This window comes from Tachypleus tridentatus, chromosome 1 (assembly GCF_004210375.1).
Source record: "Tachypleus tridentatus isolate NWPU-2018 chromosome 1, ASM421037v1, whole genome shotgun sequence".
In the NCBI taxonomy this organism is placed as follows: Eukaryota; Metazoa; Arthropoda; class Merostomata; order Xiphosura; family Limulidae; genus Tachypleus; species Tachypleus tridentatus.
In genome coordinates this window covers 80,093,856-80,109,625 of record NC_134825.1, presented here as the reverse complement: position 1 = coordinate 80,109,625, position 15,770 = coordinate 80,093,856, and the positions used below count along the sequence as shown (strand labels likewise).

Here is a 15,770-nt window from a genome sequence, read left to right as displayed (position 1 = left end):
CAGGTTGATCAACCTATGCTTCCTATCCCTAAAGGGATGTGTCCCTGAAAATATGCAAATCTGGATAAGGAGGATAAAGCTGGATGTGCATTGATGTGTGAACCTTGTCTAACTGCCACTGTAGATCATTGATAAGGGTAGAAGGAAGGGTAATAATAGCCTCCAAAGGATTCCTGGCAAGATTTTAATGGTGATGAAGAACCCACTGAAAAGCCATATCTGGGGGGATAAGGGCTGCCATGAAAGACCACATCCCCAAAAGTTATAGAACCTTATGAGCTGTAATACAGCTGTAAGAGCACAGATAACTGAAAGCTCCACTGAATGAAGTTAAAGAGGAAGAAACTGGGCTCAAATGAGATGAGTATTGAGAAAAACACCCAATTCACAAAGTTATTCGGTAGATCACAGGAATGATTTCTCTAACTTAGTTAAGCAGCCCACTCAAGGTGCCTGCAGGAGGAGCTGATGATTGTGCCTGGTAAGATCCTGTTCAGAACAGGCTAACAGTAGCCAGGCATTCATTTAATGATGAAAGCACAACCCAAGAGATTGTACGTAGGTATCATATGAATGCTCTGACCACCCAACAAAAAAAACATACTGGGCCAAAGCAAGTCCAAAAGGGAAAGCACAAAACTGATAATCATACCATGGTGAACAAACTGAGGATAGGGTCAGGAATGAAAAGATATTAGGATATGCTAATAAGCATTTGCAATATCCATCTTGGTCATTCATAAACTTGAAAAAAAGCCCATCTATGGGTGAGAAATAATTCTATGGTGAAAAAGGCCAAACAGAGAAACTGATTGAAATGGGACAAATATAGTATAGTTAGAACACCTTCCTCTTTCCAATCCTCACGAAAGCAAGATGGCCAAAGTCCAATATAGGGTTTTATTTGGAAAAGCTTGTTTTCATGTTGCTCACTTCAAGTCAACTGCCAGCTGGCACAGAGCCAAGCCTTGAATACAGGATCATAGTCCATGTATGGGACAGGCACAGCAGTGATAGTGTTACAGCAGATAGACTTAGCTGCAGTGTTGGTGAGCTTGTTCCTGAGAATACCAATGTGGCCTGGTATCCAGAAAAATTGGATAGAAGTAGATGTTAAAGTGAAATGGGCCCACTGGAAAGTGATGCAGTTCAAGAGTGTGGGATATCAGTGGTAATTATCCCAGGCCCATTTTTGAGCCTTCCATGCCATGTGGAAGCATGATTCCACCATGGACGAGGATATAGTGGAAAATGTGTCGAGGTTTTAGGAATACATTGAGCAGCTGCTTGTATAATACAGTCAGTTACTGCTGCCACAAAGCACAGAGTCATCTACTGATGGCTTACAAGTTCTGCAAGAGCAGTGAAAGAGGGCCAGTTTGCCTGATCCAGCTTCCACTAGGGCATGCGGGTCGGGTGGGATCGACCACGGCCAGTCTCTTTCAAGATTATAGGAAAATGATCACTATCTCGTGGATTATTGTCAACCCTCCATGGAAAATGGGAGAATAATGAAAGGGAGCAAATTGAGAGATCAATAGCAGTGAAAGACTGACTAGGTGCATGGAAATAAGTAGAAGAACCAGTATTGAAAAGAGAAAGGTTGTGATGAGAGAGCATATGCTCTACAGAGACCTCTTCTATCAATATCAGCATTTACCCAGAACAGATGATGTCCATTAAAGTCCCCCAGGATGGAGAAGGGAGATGGCAACTGTTCAGTGAGAGTATCAAGGTCTGAATGATCATATGTTTCTTCAGGTGACAGATAGGGAGAACAAACAATGATGGTATGACCCAAGGAAACATGGATGGCTACAGCCTCCAAGGGTGTGTCAAGTGGCAAAGACATGGTGGGCACATGCTGATCAACCAACAGTGCCACCCCTCCATGCACTTGTCCATCACACAGTCTGTCATTTCTGTACAAAGAAAACTGCTGAAACGTGACTGTATTGACAGGTTTCAGAAATGTTTCCTGTAAGGAAAGACATACAGGATAGTAGGAAGCAATCAGTGTTTTGATGTCATCCAGATTAAAACTTAAACCTTGACAGTTCCATTGTATCAGGGTGGCCATTTTTATTTACGTGTAGGTGAATTGGGTGGAGAACCCTTCTGTTTACAACCATGTATTTTTTCCTTACTGTCCTTATTCGAGGGAGGTCTATCGATCTCCATGGATCCTGCCCTGGGTCAATTGGGCAGGTTGTTGCTGTTGGAAGGGGATTCCAGTGACTGAGGACATGAAAGAATGATTGTTTTGCATCTTGGGGTGGGAGAAGAAGATGCATATTAGGAAATTCCTGTACCTGGAATCAAAGGATGTAGATCGTGGGATTTGTTGGAATGTATGTAAGGGACAGAGATAGGTGTTGAAGTTGATTTATCAATTTTTTATCCATGGAGGTCAAAAGACTTTTCATTTGTTTGGAGAACGATTCTTTTGAAGGCACAGAGAGATCTGTCTCCACTCCTACTGTAGTTGTGGAATGAAGTGCAGCAGCATATGTCTGAGATGAGGTGGTGCACAGCCATTTTCGAGCCTCAAGATAAATAATGTTATGAACTGTTTTCAAATGCTGCTCCTCTTTTTCTTCCAATGATTTAGGGCAAGACAAAAGTAGGATGGGTGAGAGCCATTGCAATTGATGCAATGAGGGTCTGTTTCACACTCATAGGCCATGATGGTCCTTGCCACCACAACAAGCACACGTCAAGGAACCATGACATGACATTTTCGAGTGACTGAACCACTGAAACTGGAGACATCAGAGAGGGTTTGGAATGTATGGCCGTACTTTGCAATTAAGATAACCTGCCTTGATGGTGGCAGGTGCACATGATGATGTAAATGTCAGAATGAGGACATTGGTTGGCACCACAATTCCATCTTTGCTAGTGGAGATACGCCTCACTGCAGAAACTCCTTCGGTGGAGAAACCAGTGGAAATCTCTGACTATGGGATGTTCTTCAAATTCCTCTCAACAATAACTCCTCATGATGAATTTAAAGTAGCATGAGGTGTATCCTGAACAGGTATTTCCCCAACTGCCTTTGAATGCAAGAGGAGTTCACTGTGTTGAGATGTGGATGTTTCCACCAATATGTCACCAGACTGAAACTTATTTACTGACTTTGGAGAGCCAGCAAGTCCCTCTTGTCCCTTCTGAATGAAAAATGGAGACATTTGCCCTAAAGATGTGTCTGAAAGTGAATGCAATATAAGAAAATGAGATACAACACGTGGTACAAATGGTGAGGACTGCTGCTCAGAATCTTCAAGGAGCGGTCGTTTACCCATAAACTGTTTTTTCACTATTTTATTAAGATTTTTAATTGGAGTATCCATAATAAGGAAAGGGAAATTTCGGTGCCCACTGACCCCATCCACCATAGAGCCCTACAAGGGGATGCACTACAATGCCAAACAAGGACACTGCAGCAATGCCAGGGTTTCTTGAGCATTATACCCAAACACCAGCATCAGATACAATGTCCACAACACCTGTTGAGAACATCCAACACTGGTACTTGGTTGACCCTAGCCCAAGTGGACCGGCCGACTGACCCAAGGAGAGCCACCCCAAGGCCACCTGTCTACAGGAATTCAAGGCCAAATTGGTGTGAAAGATTGGACCCATCAACCACCAGGATCCTCTCCTCCCCTTCACAGGTTGCCACACACGGCAAACACATTGGTGGATGCTTAGATCCCAGAGGATGTGAACTGAAAGAACAGAACCTTCCCTGGGAAGTCCCTACATCATGTACAGGAATCCACACCGAGGGGTTCAGCAGATGACATTCCAGAAATTTATATAATTGTCTCTCTTTTTTTTTGTCAAAGTCAATAAAGGCTGGTTCAGTTACTTTAGAATATAAATTAACAGGATGAATTATTTTTTGCTACTCTGTTATTATAATATGATAAGTGATAATTTCACTTTAAAAAACTATCATTATATGCTTTTCAAGGATAAACTTGCAATAACACAATCTAGATCTATCTATCAAACAATTTTTGATGCATATTTCTATCTCACAGAGGTCTAAAACATTCTATACAATACTAGATATTATGATGCAATAATACTAAATTAAAACAATTAAAAAGCTCAGAACATTCTTATAACATGATGTAATAATATAATAATCACAAATTCATGATTACTCAGCCACACAATGCATAATTCAAAACCAGTAATGTATTTAAACTTGCAATAAAATATTGCTTCTAAAAAAAAACTAAATATAACACTCAAGCTATATAAACTACCTAAATCATAACATTTGTAATAAAGTTAAACAATCATTTTTATCTAAAAATCTCTTATCAAAAACACTGTACCAAAAATACAATGATATAGTCAAGAAACAAGATTACATGACCAATGTACAAACCATGATTATTTCTTTAGAAATAGGGGTTAACTACAAGAAGTTTTCCTGAATAAAGGAAATATAAATAAGTTATTAAATAACAAATACTGAAAACTATTGTTCCTAACAGTTCATTCTTACAAGTTCATCATGACACACTTAGTTTTGTTTTCTATTGTTATTTTTCTTTAAAACTAAGTGAAATGATAAAAACTGATTTTGCTATTCTCCCAGCTACCTCTCTTTACATATTAATTTAAAATATTCTACTTTGTTAAGCATTAAAAAAGTAAAAAATATCTTTAATTACATTTATTCAATTATCCTCCATTTTGATATGGTTTCAGTAGTTACTAGTTTGAAAGTTGCCACATTTGCGAATGTTTTCCTGTGTGGTACTATTATACATCAAATCCCATGCACTTCTCCTAAATGTTTAGCCCATTACTGATGAAGTGTCACACGGTATTATAGAACATTCAGAAGGTCACGTTTTATAAACTGATTAGCTTATATTGTATTTCTGACAAGAACAGAAATATCATTGAGTAGAAAACTGAAAAGTTTCAAACCTTTTACAATTTTTTTTGTAAAGGTTTTGTAGGCATTTAGGATACAGGAAAGGGAAGAAACCAGAATATGAAGAAAGGAGAAATCACTTTTACATATAATACAAACACAGATTTAGCTGTCCAAGCCTATCATCTGTTTAAATGTTATGCTTGGCTATTTTCTTCCATTGTTTGTAAAAGTTATGTGTACTTCAGTATTGTAAGCACATACATGCAGATTTTCATAAATAAGATTTATCTCCCATTTCAGCAAGTGCTGAAAGTTGTTTTAATAAGTACTGTAGTTAAAAATATTCTCAATAGTTTAAAAAACAAGATGCAAGACATATTTTACAAAAATAAAGAAATCCAATTCTTATCATTCACAAAATTAGGAGGAAATGTGTGGGTTTAGTATGAAATCATCCATTGTTTAACTGGAAACAAAAGGAAACTAATATTAACCATACATTAAATTTGTTGGATATCACTTAGTGAGTGTAAACAATGCAATGCCTGAGTCATGATTAGAATTGTTTTGCCCCAAAACATGAAGAAAACAGACTGGCATAACTGTATAAATGAGTTATTTATGGGCAATATTTCTCATTAAAATGTACTGATCCTTTTGTAAGCATTTCTATACTTTTGAAAAAATTCTGTTAAATGTTTAAAATCAATTTTATAAATGTTACATTTTCTCAATAAACTTTCTATAAAAACCCTTAACAAATATCACATTTCTTCAAACAGGCTTTGCCAAATACACAACAACTTGTATGCTTCTTATTTTTATTCATTATAAAGTGTACTTACATTTTTCAGTTTACTACCAGCCATGTCATAAGCTAGACTCACAGTGTAATCTCTATACACCTATAGTAAAATAGAGAGAAATGAGTGGTGTAAAATTTGAATTATGAAGTACTTACTGCATTGGAATTAAAACTGTTTATATACAAACACAGGCTCTTATAGGCTTTAATAAGAGTAAAGCCCCAAGCAAGAGGACAATTAGCTAATAGAGACCATCAGTAATTATTGCATACTAATGATAAAACTTCAGGTGGACTTGTAATCCCAAGCAGCAAGGTAATCAGTTCATACAGAGTGTAAGTTGCATGCTGGCCATGAAGATTTTGGGAGATATGATACTCCAAATAATTTTAAATTACATGCCTAAGTTTTATTTCAAGGGATTAAAAATCACACACTTTGCAATTTCTTTTACAGACCATAAAATAATGAATAAATTTGAATTTTAAATGCAATTTTATGCAGCTCATGAACTTTCATTATTCAAATGATCATTATAACAAAGTAAATTACTTTCTTTTACTTATTTAGAAAAAAATTACGTTCCAATCAGCTGGTTGTTCTGGTTGTTTAACACTAAGTTAGATTAGTAAGAGAGTATGTTACACAATAAAGCAATAAATGTGTTTAAAGGAAGATTATGTTTTTAAAGAAAATTAAGTTGAAAACATGTTCCAGAATAAATTAATATCTATATAATAAGATCCAGTGCCTATGCTGGTTGTACCAATGTTACACAATGCATAAAAATGCTTATATAGAATCAGAGGTTAAGCCAATACCAATACACTATATGATGAAAAATTTGATACTGAGAAATAATATCAAGCTAAGGTAGTCGTACACTTATAGATTTGACAATATTTAGTTCAAATATTTCTAAGGAAAATCTAATGGATGTTGAACTTTATTTACACAGAGAAAAGATTGGAAAACTTAAAAATTATAGAGAGATCTAAAACAGTGTAATTCCATACACACTCAAGTGGCCACATTATTAAGTACATCTGTTCTTCATCACAAACAGCTAAACAGTAAATTGTGAAACAGCAACTCAATATATAAAGCATGCAGACATGGTCACTCGATTCGTTGTTGTTCCACCAAACATCAGAATGGGGAAGATGCATGATCTTTGTAATTTTGACCATGAAATGATTGTTGGTGTCATACATGGTGGTTCCAGCATCTCAGTAACTGCTGACCTCCTGGGATTTTCATGCATTACACTCTCTAGAGTTTACAGAGAATGGTGGAAAAAACAACAACAAAAAACATCCAGTGAGTGGCAGTTCTGTGAGCAAAAACACCTTGTTAATGAGAGAGGTCAGAGAAGAATAGCCAGACTCATTCAAGCTGACGGGAAGGTGACAAATAATCAAATAACCACTCTTTACAACATTGGTGTGTAGGAGGGCATCTCTGAATGAGATTGAACCTTAAAGCAGATGAACTACAGCAACAGAAGACCATGCCAGTTTCCACTCCTGTCAGCTAAAAACAAGAAGATGAGGCTACAGTGGACATGGGATCACCAAAACTGCATGACTGAAGATTGAGAAAACATTGCCTGGTCTAATAAATCTCGATTTCTGCTACAATATGCAGATGGTAAGGCTAGAATTTGGTGTAAACAGCAAGAATCCATGGGTCAAGCCTTGTACAGGCTTGTGGTGGTGATGTTATGATGTGTGGAATGTTTTCATGGCACACTTTAAGCCCCTTAATACCAACTGAACGTTATTTGAACGCCACAGCATACCTGAGCATTGTTGATGACCATGTGCATACCTTTATGGTCATAATCTACCCATTTCCTAAGGGCTACTTCCAGCAGGATAATGCACCATGTCACATGGCACACATCATCTCAGGCTGGTTTCATGAACATGACAGTGACTTGAACATACTCCAGTGGCCTGCACAGTCTCCAGATCTCAGTCCAATAGAGCACCTTTGGGATAAGATGGAACAGGAGGTTCATAGCATGAACATGTGACCAACAAATCTGCATGAACTGGGTAATGCTATTGAGTCAACATGGACCAAAATTCCTAAGTTATGTTTCCAGCAATGAAATAAATCCATGCTGTTCTGAAAGCAAAGGGAGGTCCAACCTGATACAAGATAGGTGTACCTAATGGCTGCACAGTCTATGTCTTCTTTAAAACCTAGCTAACAGAAGTGAGAAATATAACCACCTATCTATGAGAATGAAATAGATCAATTAGCATCATATAAAATAGCATACTAACTGAAAATAATCAACTAGTGTTTCCACATATTATTTCTTTTATTATTATAATTATCCAATGATCCAGATATTTCCATTTTAATGTTTCATTATTACTGAAAGTTGTTTAGTGTAATCAGTTAGTGTCATAGGCTGCAAAAATGGAAAATAATCAAATAATCGAGTTAAGGATTTCTTGTTACTGCTATATTTTATAATTCTAACTACACAAATAATTGAAATATTACTATTATGTTTGTTTATTGCTAAGTGCAAAGTTACACAATAGAATACCTGTGTTCTGCCACAGAAGACTAGGCTTCCTCTAGCCATTAGCCACATCACCATTGGTGAAAAGAAACAGCCTGTGGCTAAAATATCTAGTGTTGGTTTTGCCACAGTGGTGAAAGATAATAATTTTTCAGTCTTGGATGGTTTTCTTTTATTTATTCTGCTCAAGTTTCAGTCTTGAACAGCTTTCGTGGTTTTTATCGCCATCCACACCATCAATGATGACAAATGACCAGAGGTACCCCCCAGCAAGTTGAAGAAACAAGAAACGTCTTTAAAAACTACCTCTGACTGTAATCTATATTTTCTTTATATATGTATTTCTATGATTTCAGGGATATGATAACTAACAAATTAAATTTTTAAAAACTTATTACTCAGCTGAGCTAATGATTTCTTTTATTTTCATTTTTTATGCTACATGTTTTATTCTGCCTCTGGTACACAAACAGTAATCAGAGAAAACCTGACTTTTGTCAAACCAACAGATAGTCTGTATCAAAGTGGAAATCCCAAATTTTGTTTGACATGTGTTTGAATTGAGATCATGACAACTCCTAAATCAGATAAAAAGATGTCTAAACAGTTGGATATATCAAGTTTTTTCAAAAGAAGGTCAAAGCAACAACATCAACTGATGGTGGGAAATCCACTTCCAAAAGAAAAGACAACTCTGAAGAAACTGAAGCTTGAAGCAGTGATCAGACTGTCAGTGTGAAAAAAATATACCCACAATTTTCACAGAGTTGTTAAAGAAACTTGGTTTTCACAGTTTCCTTGGCTGGAACATGTTTCCCAACAAAATACATTTCATTGCAAATTATGCAGGGACAACAAGAAGACAAATATTTATGCTACCACTGGGAAAACTGCTACTAAGCCTAAAAAAGACTTGGTGAAGCATGCACGATCAGAAGATCATTGCAGTGCAGTAGCATCACAAGTTTTGAAGAAGGGCATGTCAACTGCTGCTGTGAATGTGTATGTGGGGTGTAAAGGTGGCATTCAGGCACAGATGGCCACATTACTTGTACAAGCAAAGGAAGCCATCCCAAATGTGAAGTTTCATTCCCTCCTTTCACTACAAGTATTCAATGTAAAAATATTCTTCATTCTAGTATTAATAAGATACTTTGCTTTCTACAGTATTTTCTTAAAACAAAAGGCAATTTGACAATTTTCTAAAAGTGAAACATTTTGAAAATATCTATCAAAAATTAAGTAGCTAGCCAACTTTTTCAAATATCCTTGTTTGTTACTTTAATTGGTGGTCTTATTTCAAAACACGAGTTCTTATATATATATTTTAACAGGGAGTGACTTATCTAAAGAAACTACAGACTCAGTCACAAAGTGGAACAAAAGCTTCATATACACCCACAGCCAGTCTCTGGATAATATGTACAGTGCCCTAAACCATGTAGTTCAGAATGAAATGCAGGCAGACTTTTGGGCATTGCCTTTCCCATTTTTTGCTCTTGAAACAGAGGAAGCAAATGATGCAGGAAACACCTCTATACTGATAATTTATATCAGGTATCTTTCATCATTAGGTGAGGTTACAAGTCGATTCCTTGCTGTGTATGAGCTGACCAACACTGGGGCTGATTTTATCTACAACAAAATTTGCATCAATCTTGGCAGATCGAGGATTGTTTGATGTTGACTTGGTTGGACTTGCAGCTGATGGTGCAAATGTCATGGTGGGAATAAAAACAGGTGTTGCTACAAAATTTATGGTGGAATGCCCATGGATAACAACAAGTAATTGTTTGGCACACAGATTACAGTTGGCAGCTGAAAAGGCAGCAAACCAGGTGTCATACCTTGTGAAGTACATTTCAGTTTTGGACCAGTTTGCAAAAAGCCTGAAATATTCTCCCAAGTTGTGTCGGGTTCTGGAAGAGAGCAAAGCATTGTATGGAGAGATAAGCAACAAACTCAAGCAAGTGTTCTTCACACGATGGCTCTCTTTTAATGATTATGTCCAAGCATTAGTCAACTGTATTGCATCTGTGATAAGCTACCTGCAGGTCGTAGCATTGGAACGTGGTACTCCAGGCCGAGCCTTGCTACATGGTCTAGTCCAGCAACTGTCATGTTACAGCTTTGTCATGACGACACATTTTTTGGCTGATGCTGTTGGCATTCTTGGACATTTGTCATGATCTTTACAGAGAGCTGATTTATCTTATGATCAGGCTAAAGCAATTATTGATGGGTCAATTCTGTCAATTCACATCCCTGGTCCTTACACACAGACTGCACTGAAGGAACCCCCACAAGCTCCTGATGCCAGTGGTTACACTTCTTACAGAGGCCATGATATCAAAGATACTGATAAACAACATGAAAAGTACAGATCAACTGCTTAGTCATTTGTTGAATAGGTAATCACAAGACTACAAGTAGCATTCCCAGACACTAACACCATGTCATTTTTTTCAATATTTAGCCCATGTCACAGCAGAGCAGTATCTGATGAGGATGAAATGAAGAAACTCATCCAGCACTTCTCTCCTTTCATCAATGAGGATGAGGCACTGACTGAATGTCTGCTACTTAGGAACATAATGGAACAGGATGCTCACAAAAACAGAAACATGAAGAGCTTCTACCAAATAGTACAGAACTTAATGTCTTGTAGATTTTCACATAATTACAACTATTTTCTACTGGATGGAATTGATGCATATCAAAAGTCACGCACCACACAGTCTTTGGTGACCTAAAATTGTGGCTAAACAACTGTCACTGTTGCTAAAAGAAAATTATTTTGTTTAGCCACAGTGGCTAAGAGAGTTATTTTTCTAGTGGAAGCCCAGGAAGGGGTATCAAAACACAAATTTTAGCATTATAAATTTTTCCTTTTTTGTCCATCTCATGCAATCAATTATTTATTTTTTAGCAAATTCCCTTAATCTCTAATGCATGGTAGCTAGACAGCTTTCTAATGATTTAACAAAACTGACTATTTAACACAAACTGAAAATCCACTTGCAAGAAAACTTTTTGTACAGTTCTAATTAAGTATTATTATTGTAAAAAACAATAAAAACGTTATTGATGTTTTTTTATCCATAATGTGCAATACATGCCATTATCTTAACAAATAATTGTTTCTCCTAGAGGTTGTTTTTGGCACATAAAAATAATATGTCATCATAAATTTCTTGATCTTTGTCCTCCATACTTCAGCTATTTATCAATTTGTATTGTTTAGATATTAGATACTGCATAAAGATGTTTTTAAAAAGAAAAAAAAAGAACTAATGTGAACAATAAACACTGCTGAATGCATTATGGTAAATTAACATTTTGTAGTTTTATAATCATCTTATTTGCACATGCAAAACATTTTTGGCACACAACAGCACCCTCTAAAGACAAGATGTAAATATCCCCAGATTTGTTTCTGTTGACTTGAATATGGTGTTGAAACATTTTATTTTTGTAAGTTACTACTTGAAAACTAATTCTGATACTGACTGAATGTTATATCTAAAAAAACATTGTAAAGTTACAAATTTATATCTTTAGCTCATAAATATAAGAAAAACTACTACAAAACATGTAGTTTATTTACTCTGTTTCCAATATTGCACAAAATACATATAAAGTATCTAATGCAGTGCTTAAAATAAATATTTTGACTTGGCCCCAAAATATACCTAAATAAATTATTTAATGTCATTATTTACTTTTATAGGGTGGCTTAGTAGTTTAAAATTGTTCTTCATTTCCCTATTTATATAAAAGTTCAGATGTTCATTAATGTGATATCTATTTGAAGACAATCCACTAGGACTTAAAATGCAAACTACAGCAATCTGTTTTGACCACCAGTGCAAGGAGACATCTATCAGAAGTGTTCAATCAACAGCAGCAAACCCAGTATGATTTCATGGCCTCACAAAGGTATCCCTTATTTGTCATTATCTTACCAACTGAAGAGATAAAATCTAATTTTTGTGTTCATTTTAGAAGCAATGTTCTTACTTTTACTTATACATTACTTATAGTTAAATATAAATATTTGTTATATTCAAAAACTTATTAACAGCTTATTCAGAAGTGAATCAACTGGATATGATGTAAAATGTTTTGATAAGGATTTTACTAACATTTTTATAATAACATTGTTAAAAACAGAAAAAGGTATTGCTGAAAACAATATTCCATTAGGAAGACAACTAAAAATACTTATAAAAGAATTTCAGCATCTGCATGAAATGAGATACAGGCATTCTCATTACTAAGAAGCATATGTCATGATTTAAATTTATGAAAATAGTGTACAAGATAAGTGGAGTATCTAGTTTTCAAGGACTTGTATATTTTCATATTACCCTACCTCATGAGATATTTCATTGAATCTTGTAATAAAAGCATGTTTCAACCAGTCAACCACAACCTCAGCCAACATTACTAACACACAGTCAAGAAACAGCACCAGAAAATGATCTTAAAGAAAGAGGAAAATAAATCCATTATTCATAAAAATAAACTCAAACTTGAGATTTAACATAAAGTAACATTAAAATTACAGAATTAATTTCATTTTCAAAGATAAAATAATTTGTTCAATCAAGAAACTGGATTATATCTGTTATATTAAATTTTTTTACTTACTATGCAGAAAACTTGGAATATTAAAAAACATCATCACAAACACAACACTGCCAAAATATTCATTTTATAATTTAGAATTCAATCATTTTTCTAAAATCATCATATATAACAATATTTTTTATTTGATTATCTTTTATTTTTACTGATTGAACAGATATAAGTTTGACAGGAAATACCAGCAAGCTCTGAAATGTAAAAAGTTATTGTAGATATTAGCATCATCTGACCACAAAACTTTTCCCAAAAAGCACTAAGTTTAAAATAATCTCCAACAAAAATAGACATTGAAAAGTATCCCAAATTAAATAAAAAAGCCTATATAAAACATCAACAAACATTTTATACAACTTTCAGGAGCTTTCTCTTTTCAGGCTCAAGTTTTCCTGATTTAATTTCTTCCAATACAGAGTTTGTGTCCCGTTATATTTACACTCAATAATTCCTGATGTAAATTATATGATCAGAATTCACATTGTCATTTGAATTCAGGAAAAATTACTATATTTTGTTATTTACACAATAATAATATATATAATTAATCTCATTTTACCTTGTCTCCAGTTGTATTCCTTCATAGTTTGTATTATAACAATAAACAGAAGAATCAAGTAATGAAACCTCTCTCTTACATCACTACAGGACATCAGGAAAAGGTTTTTCTTTTCAAATTTTTTAAAGACCATCCCTTTCAGTTCTACAAACTAGAAGACAAAAAGTTTGTGCACCAAACAGAATTTTAAGTTTCTCAAGATCAATTTTTAATATTTTTATTAGAATGCAAACTAAATAGATCTATAAGGTTACTAATCAATGTGAAGTATTTCTAAGTTTGTTTTCAATTTAAATTTAATATTTACTGTTCTTTTCAAAAATTTAATATCTTAAATATAATGAGCAATGGCATGGCCATCTATGTATTTATCTATGTAACCAAATTAATAAATACAATAGTGCCATCTGTTGTGCTCAAATACAAGATCTCAATGCCACCACAAGAGATTGGGCTTTGAAATGTAGCGCCCCCTATTTAATATCATCACAAACAAAACTTTGACATTTTGGGTATTCAAGATTTAGCCAATTAGAAAAATAACTTACGTACAACAACCATTTCTTTATAAAAGGAATGATTTTAAATAAAAATACTCTAATCATGAGAAAAACATGGCTTTCACTAGGGCTGTATGTGAAAGTTTCATTATATCTTTATTGATGTAATTTTTAAATGTAATACTAAAAAAACAGGTGTTTAGAAAACATTTGTTAAAGAAAGTGTAGCACTTTTAATATATAAAAACATTACAGTTTCTGTCAGTAATCATTTATGAACTTTTGAGCTCTGTATATTAAATCACCTTGATGCAATGAATTGCATACAACTAAAGAGCACAATCAGAACATTCTTCCTGTACAGTATTTCCCAAATCAAAAAACACTTAAGAAAATATTCACTTTTTTTTACAGTTTCTTAGAATGAGGTTGGATTCTTACAATTACTAATTATTAGCCTAAACAGCCACCCATAAGACACTGTTTCTGCTAGTGTGTTAAATTCTAGCTGCTAAGTTCACATATTTGTGTACAGTGACTCCCTGTTATATGTTGCATCACTCTGCATCATTTCATTATTACAACTTTCACCAATTACCACCCCTGTTTCAACAACATCACCTTGTTTCATTACTAGTGTTCTAACATCATTTGCTACGTTTCCATGTGTAGTGTTTACTAATTACTGCCTTGTTTCTTCATTAGTGTTAACTTTCTGTGTACAGGTATCCTTTATTAAACACGTCACAAGGTTTTGATGAGTTACATTCAAATTTTAATTATGCTGCTTTTTGTTTATGTTATATCAATTAATATAACATAAAACCATTTCCAATAATTCATATTTTACTAGTGTATAAGCTTTAAGTTCTTAGTTTTATAAAGTAATATTAAAAACAAACAAACTGTATTTCCCCTAGCATGAGAAACATGATTTTTTTTCCTCTATGAATACCCCTCTTCTCTAATTTATCCAATAAGTATGTAATTTAACATAAATTGCTCATTATCATATCATCATCACACTGACAAAGCATAATTTTATTAGCCTTCAATCTTATTTGGTCACAAGTTTCTTTCCCATGGTCAGTTAATTCAACCAAATCCAGACTACTTTACTATGTGTGGTGTTCACCAATTACTGTACAGTACACTATCAATATTTTTCAAAATGCATCTCTCCATAATATATGTAAAGTTTGTGTTGCTTAATGTCGTTTCAAACATACATCCCATTTTTAAGAAATGCATAATGATGTGTAATGGTGATCCCCTGTACTTGAAATGAATGCATTAATTTTCTTTTATTTATTCAATAAATATATAAAAAAGCTTACGGTGATATTCAAAACATGACAAAAGTGTTATATATAAAGTTAACAATTTTCGACTAATCCAAATCCAAAGTTTGTACATATATCATTAATTATTCTTGATCAAAATCCCTATTAAATATTGTAGCATAATGAAATTGTGTACAAAAGGCTTGGTACAGAAAGCAAAAGATTATGGACAAACAAACCAAAGGTAATCCACCAAACATTTGAATAAAAACATGGTATATGCCAGTGAACAATTAATATTTTACTTAATTAAAAATTATTTTTTGACAGATGTTCATCCACATACAGAGAAAGATATTTTCCTCTTGAAGTCGCATTAATCAGCCTTAGAAACTTGCATACCACCCGCCTTGTGAAAACTCCCACTTAAATTTCACATGGAACACATGAATTTGAGCTACTGCACATTGATATATAATGCAGCAAAACCTTCCACTAATAGGAATGTGACAAACATCTTGTGCAAATGC

The 15,770-nt window shown here is 34.4% G+C and overlaps 1 protein-coding gene across 5 annotated transcripts in view; it reads right to left on the bottom strand.

Moving 5' to 3' along the window:
- The window catches only part of LOC143253185 (transmembrane anterior posterior transformation protein 1 homolog), a 50,990-nt gene that overhangs the window by 15,375 nt on the left and 19,845 nt on the right, over positions 1 to 15,770 (bottom strand). For 4 of the 5 annotated variants that reach the window (XM_076506610.1, XM_076506627.1, XM_076506646.1 and 1 more), the window contains 3 exons: positions 13,458 to 13,608; positions 12,630 to 12,739; positions 5,752 to 5,811 (listed from right to left, as the gene is read on the bottom strand). In XM_076506610.1, the coding sequence (XP_076362725.1) occupies positions 5,752 to 5,811; positions 12,630 to 12,739; positions 13,458 to 13,608 (321 nt within the window). The remainder of the gene's footprint in view (positions 1 to 5,751; positions 5,812 to 12,629; positions 12,740 to 13,457; positions 13,609 to 15,770) is intronic. The other variant, XM_076506619.1, reaches the window with a different exon arrangement.